The sequence below is a fragment of the Mizuhopecten yessoensis genome, unplaced genomic scaffold, assembly GCF_002113885.1.
Source record: "Mizuhopecten yessoensis strain PY_sf001 unplaced genomic scaffold, ASM211388v2 scaffold4631, whole genome shotgun sequence".
NCBI classification, from domain to species: Eukaryota; Metazoa; Mollusca; class Bivalvia; order Pectinida; family Pectinidae; genus Mizuhopecten; species Mizuhopecten yessoensis.
In genome coordinates, this window is record NW_018405643.1 from 1,925,505 (window position 1) to 1,931,599 (window position 6,095).

The window sequence follows — 6,095 nt, forward strand, 5'->3', positions numbered from 1 at the left end:
TTGTTGTCTTGTGATGAGTCGGTTGTTGGTTGTCCCTTGATAAAGTCGGTTGTCGGTTGTCGTTTGATGAAGTCGGTTGTTAATTGTCTTGTGATGAATGTGATTGTTGGTTGTCTTTTGAGGAAGGTGGTTGTTTGTTGTCTTACGATGTAGTCGGTTGTTGGTTGTCTTGTGATGAAGGTTGTTGCTGGTTGTACCGTAATGAAGGTGGGCGTGGGTTGTCTTGTGATGAAGGTGGTTGCTGATTTTCCCGTGATGAAAGCGGTTGTTGGTTGTCTTGTGATGAACCTGATTGTTGGTTGTCCCGTGATGAACGTTGTTGTTGGTTGTCTTGTGATGAAGGTTGTTGTTGGTTGTCTTGTGATGAAGTAGGTTGTTGGTTTTCTTGTGATGAAGATAGTTGTTGGTTTGTGATGAAGGTGATTGTTGGTTGTCTTGTGATGAAGGCGATTGTTGGTTGTCTTGTGATGAAGGTGAGTGTTGGTTGTTTTATGATTAATGTGGTTGTTGGTAGTCTTGTGATGAAGTCGGTTGTTGGTTGTCTTGTGATGAAGGCGATTGTTGGTTGTCTTGTGATGAAGGTGAGTGTTGGTTGTTTTATGATTAATGTGGTTGCTGGTTGTCTTGTGATTAAGTCGGTTGTTGGTTGTCTTGTGAACGACATGGTTGGTGGTTGTCTTGTGATCAACATGGTTGTTGGTTGTCTTGTGATCAACATGGTTGTTGGTTGTCTTGTGATGAAGTCGGTCGTGGTTGTCTTGTAATGAAATCGGTTGTTAGTTGTCTTGTGATAAAGGTGATTTTGTTTGTTGCTCCGTGATTAAGGTTGTTGTTAGTTGCTCCGTGATGAAGGTTGTTGTTAGTTGTCTTGTGATGAAGGTTGTTGTTAGTTGTGTCGTAATGAAGGTGATTGTTTGTTGCTCCGTGATGAAGGTGATTGTTTGTTGCTCCGTGATGAAGGTGGTTGTTTATTGCTCCTTGATGAAGGTTGTTGTTGGTTGTGTCGTGATGAAGTCGGTTGTTGGTTGTCCTGTGATACAAATAATTGCTGTTTGTTCTGTAAAGTGGATGGTTGTTGGTTGTCCTGTGATGAAGTCGGTTGCTGGTTGTCCCACGATGCTGATGCTATTTCATTGCTCTTGGATTTGGAGGACTGTTTTTTTTTATTGCATTGATTCACGACTTTTGGTACCAGTGCTCTTTTTCTGTTAGATCTCAAGATCTGGTTGTCATAAGAACAAGAGTTTCTCTGTTTCTCAAAATTTGTTTTCTTGCTCTGGTTCTTCTTTTTTGTTTTGGGTTTAAGGTTTGGCTTAATGTTATAAAAATATCCATGAAGGTCTGACCCAATGATCAATATGACTGCACCAGCGATGACAACAACGCCTAGTATTCCAATATATTTTGCAGATGCACGTTCGTCGTTGGCACTTGTTCTTTTCATCAATTTTGGTGTTGGGTTTTTCACTATCAGCTCTTCTCTTGTTTGTTCCATTTCTTGTTGTAACTCATCCTGTGTGTAATTCAATGGAACACAATTCTTTAAGTAACGACTTCGGCATCTACATTTTAACTTCCGACCTGTAACAATAAACACGTTGCATTAGAGACAGAAATATTCCAAAGCATTTCACATCATACATGTATATCAACTGATGGCAACATCGTTTAATAGCAAACCTATAAAAGAGACTTACCTTCAAAAGAGAGCTTGTTAAGAATTTCGAAACAGTTACCTTCAAGTTTTCTTTTACATGTGAACTCGTGATACTATTTGAAGATATCACCTCACAAATCAATATGTCTTGTTTCACTTACACAAATAATAAACGAACACGTAGATATAACCAATATGCATAGACATAATGTTCTAAAGATATAAGCTAGATATAAACTAGCTATACCGGCTCCTGGTTTTAAATCGGGGTCTATAATACAGGATTCATTCAGTTTGCGTTTAAAAGAAATAGGTTAATTGTAATACACCAGGGACATCAAGGTCATACTGGGTCACGTATGAGTAGTCCCATTGGCCCATAGCCGTGACAAGGTTATACAAGGTCACATAGTGGACTTATTGACTCATAAACGAGACAAGGTCAGGCATGCGGTGTTACACGGTACCAACAAGTTATATGGGGTCACANGTACTGCAGCATTTAACGTCTATTTATACTACACGGTCATACAGCGTCAGAATGTAGTCAATACCACAGGGACCTGAGAATTTGCTACAGCTATATTTGGACCTAAACTAAAGTGTTCAGAGTTATTTAACATGTTTTAGGGGGTTAGATCGACTTTCGGTAAGCATGACACCCCCAATGTATATATGATCATTAGGGGTGTCATTTTTAATTAGGTCCAAATATAGCTGTAACAAATTCTCAGGTCCGTGTGGTCTATACATCCTTTCATTACAATCAATTCTTAAAATCGGCATACTGTACTGCAGCATTTAACGTCTATTTATACTACACGGTCATACAGCGTCAGAATGTAGTCAATACCACAGGGACCTGAGAATTTGCTACAGCTATATTTGGACCTAAACTAAAGTGTTCAGAGTTATTTAACATGTTTTAGGGGGTTAGATCGACTTTCGGTAAGCATGACACCCCCAATGTATATATGATCATTAGGGGTGTCATTTTTAATTAGGTCCAAATATAGCTGTAACAAATTCTCAGGTCCGTGTGGTCTATACAGCCTTTCATTACAATCAATTCTTAAAATCGGCATACTGTATCCGTAATCGTCCATTTATACTACAAGGCCATACAGGGTCACGGTGTAGTCTTGACAACATTTAAATTCAACCATGTCCTAAAATGGGCACACTCTAGCTCTAAACGCCGATTTAAACGTTTTTTTATACTACATAGGACATACAGGATCACAAGGTAGTCTTTACAGCCTGCCATTAAAAAAAGTCATTTAATGGGTACACTGCAGGTTTAAAAGCTTATTATCACTACATGGACATACAGGGTCGCACGATTATACGATAGTCTTTAAGGTTCATTAATACCTGTAGCCCAAATATCCGGTATATACGGTATTATAAACAACCAATTAACACAACCACGTCATAAAAGGTCTCACGTTAGTCTTAGCAATACAAGAACGGCCAATCAACGTCACATGGTACGTAGTCGTAACGGCACATTTACACAGCAAGGTCACACAGTGTAAATGTATCTTATATGCCAAATAACGACATGAAGTCCCACAGAGACAATAATTGTAGTCTTAATGGTCCATCAACGTACAGTAGCTAGTTCTTACAAAAGTCATGGTCGTCCTATCAACCAACCAAAACAATAGGGTCTTACAAGGTCATATGGTAGTCTTATTGCCAGAAATAAGAAAGGACAATAGCAATAGCTGTTTTTCAACTTTGAAAGGAAGTCATATTTTCCGATGCTGGAAGGAAATTATACTATCCATGGCAAAATCATATATGCAATAAATGATATAATAAATTACTCACGAATTCTGAACGTTTTCTGAATGTTTCCGTGTTTGTTTTCAATACTACATGTGTGTCCCACAACGTCACTGTCTCCCACATCAAAGACTGTCAGTGTGCTAAACACTAGGTACGGGTTGGCAGGGCTGATCATAGATGTAAGGCTGTGTTTGGAAGAATTTGTGATGATAAGTTCAGAGTCATTAGACCAGGAGATATTCGGAGTCGGGATTCCAGTGGCCGCACATCTAATTTTAACAGTTTGGCTTTGGTCTGTGAATCCACGTGGATAAAGACACATTTTCGGAGGTGCTACAAAATACAGACATTTTGAGACTATCAGTTAACAAGGAAATACTAAAACCTAGACAACATTTGTACAGGTGTAAATGTATTTTACTTGTTGACAAATACGTCACTTTTGGCATGCTTCTCGGTGTTGTTCGAATCAACTGATAAACACAATGCATACTACTTTATTTGCAATCAAAGAGTATTTTGAGATCATCTTCATAGCGACGAAGAAGTCTTCAACTGTGACGTTTAAAATCCAGCAGTTTTTGTTGATAACGCTATGCTGTAGGACTAATTGATTTTGAGAACCACTTTTTCACGCGTTAAGTAGATAGAAAACTATTAGTTAAAGCACCATCTGGAAAATAATTATTCGCAAAATTAAAAAGAGTAACAGTAACTTTATGAATATTAAAACACACAAACACTCATGAACCTTGCACATTTTTTTCTCTTGCTTCTTCTGTTGACATTACCGTTTATAAATATCCTAGATGTGACGGAATCGTTGCCAATTTTGTTCTCAGCTCTGCACGTGTAGTTACCAATGGCAGCACGCCCTATATCACTGATGTTCAAGGTCGTTCCTGTTGATAGCTTATTGCCATTTGGTCCCGACCATGTCACCTTTGATGGGGGATTTGACGACACGTTACACTGTATTATAACCTCATCTGTTTCGTTGACTTCAACATATTTTGGAACATCCACAATAGGCCGATCTGAAATGATTTATAAAATGTATCACCCATATTCCTTTATATCACTGCAATCGATCATTGAAAGTGAACTGCAATTTATTATTGAAAGTGAATATTTTAAAATGTCATGCTATTCTTTGTTGTGTGAAATCCTCATTATTCATTATTAGGAGGATATTAAAACCAATATCATGACTCCACTTTTACACGTGGGAAACTTTTAACCTTCTATTGGAGGAGTTATCATTTCATACTTGTTTACTAAGATTTTCAGCATTTTGGTTTAGTTGGATGCATCTTTGATAAAATGACGTTACAAAATTAGCTCATATGTGATAAAATATTGGTGTCTATTTCTATTTACCTCCAGAATCATTTAATGAAAAGAAAATGATTGTCTTCATATTAGTTAATTGATGTAAGAAATTAAAGACTAAAGACTAAGACATCTATCGAAACACTATATTCTAAAGTCTATTTTTACAAGAAAAGAAAAGCTTACACAATACTCTCAGTGTAAAGTTGTGCTGAGCAGTGTTGTTATTTTGGTAAATGACACGGCACGTGATTATTTTGTTGTCATCATCACGTGACAAGGTTAGGCTGACGCTTTCGTTAAACTTCTGTGGCGCATTAGGCTCATGTCTATGGTCAGTGGTATTCAGAACCGTTCCCTGTGTCTCCAATAAAATGACCGGCCTCAGTTCGCAACCGACAACTGAACAGGTTAGTGTAATGTTCTCATGTTCAACGCAGTCATTCGTGCAACTGGTGGCGATGGAAATCTTTTGTAGAGGTTCGTCTAAATCGAAAAACAATAACTAAATGATCACAAATATGTTTATAATTTCTCCAAGGTATCTCTGCATCTCAAAATGGCGGACGGGAGCACTCCCACCCGACCAGGTACAGTAGTAGACAGAATTCACTTGACCTAAAATATTTACGATGAATTTGTACGTTCTTTTATTCAAAAAATAATAATACAAAAATCATCCTAGTCCTACTCCAATTTTTACCTCTTTAGAGGTTCATCAGGGAAATCAAAATGGGTGAAAGTACGCGGGAAGTACTAAGAAATTCTTTTGTCATTTCCTATCTATAAACATATAATATGTATATAAGCAAAGAAGTTATAACGACAGTGCACACAAAAGGATTTGTAACATTTCAGGGCAATTTGCCCCCTTTTTAGAAAATCGCAGTCAAAACCTTTAATCTGATCTCTCCTACCTAAGAAAACATGTCACTTCATTATTTTAGAAATCTCAAGTGCACAAATTCCGTTATTACAGTCTCAGTGATTGTTTTTTTCTTTTTTTCTTTTTAAAAATGTCATTAATTGATTCCATTATTAAAGAGACCATAAGCTTACCGTCCGGAATTGAAGCTCGAATTTCGTTTCCATGTTTGTTAAAAAGTTGCATGCCACCGATAACTAGGCTGAGGGTAACCCATATCGTGATCATCTTGCTGTTATCTGTAACCAAACATGATATAATGGGAGTTTAATGAAAACACACACTTGTTTACATGGGTCAGACTTATGTACAACTATACATTACTTATTTGTTTTAATGTCTTCTCTCTAATTTGTCATGACTTGTTAACATTATGTTCATAATTAT

The 6,095-nt window shown here is 37.3% G+C and overlaps 1 protein-coding gene across 1 annotated transcript; it reads right to left on the reverse strand.

Annotated features, from left to right (window-relative positions):
• Positions 1 to 775: 775 nt before the first annotated feature.
• Positions 776 to 4,871, reverse strand: LOC110449560 (neural cell adhesion molecule 1-like). Its single transcript, XM_021496509.1, has 4 exons — positions 4,832 to 4,871; positions 4,243 to 4,488; positions 3,494 to 3,784; positions 776 to 1,581 (listed from the first exon to the last, which is right to left on the reverse strand). The coding sequence occupies exons 1-4, from the start codon at positions 4,869 to 4,871 to the stop codon at positions 887 to 889; spliced, it is 1,272 nt and encodes a 423-aa protein (XP_021352184.1). The 3' UTR covers positions 776 to 886.
• Positions 4,872 to 6,095: the final 1,224 nt, after the last annotated feature.

What these genes read in the sequence shown, in the direction of transcription:
- LOC110449560 (XM_021496509.1), bottom strand. Translation starts at nt 4,871, where the DNA reads ATGAAGACAATCATTTTCTTTTCATTAAATGATTCTGGAG. An exon ending in TTCATTAAATGATTCTGGAG is followed by an intron (nt 4,489 to 4,831) that starts GTAAATAGAAAT and finishes AAATCATTTCAG; the next exon opens with ATCGGCCTATTGTGGATGTT. An exon ending in ATCTAGGATATTTATAAACG is followed by an intron (nt 3,785 to 4,242) that starts GTAATGTCAACA and finishes TGTATTTTGTAG; the next exon opens with CACCTCCGAAAATGTGTCTT.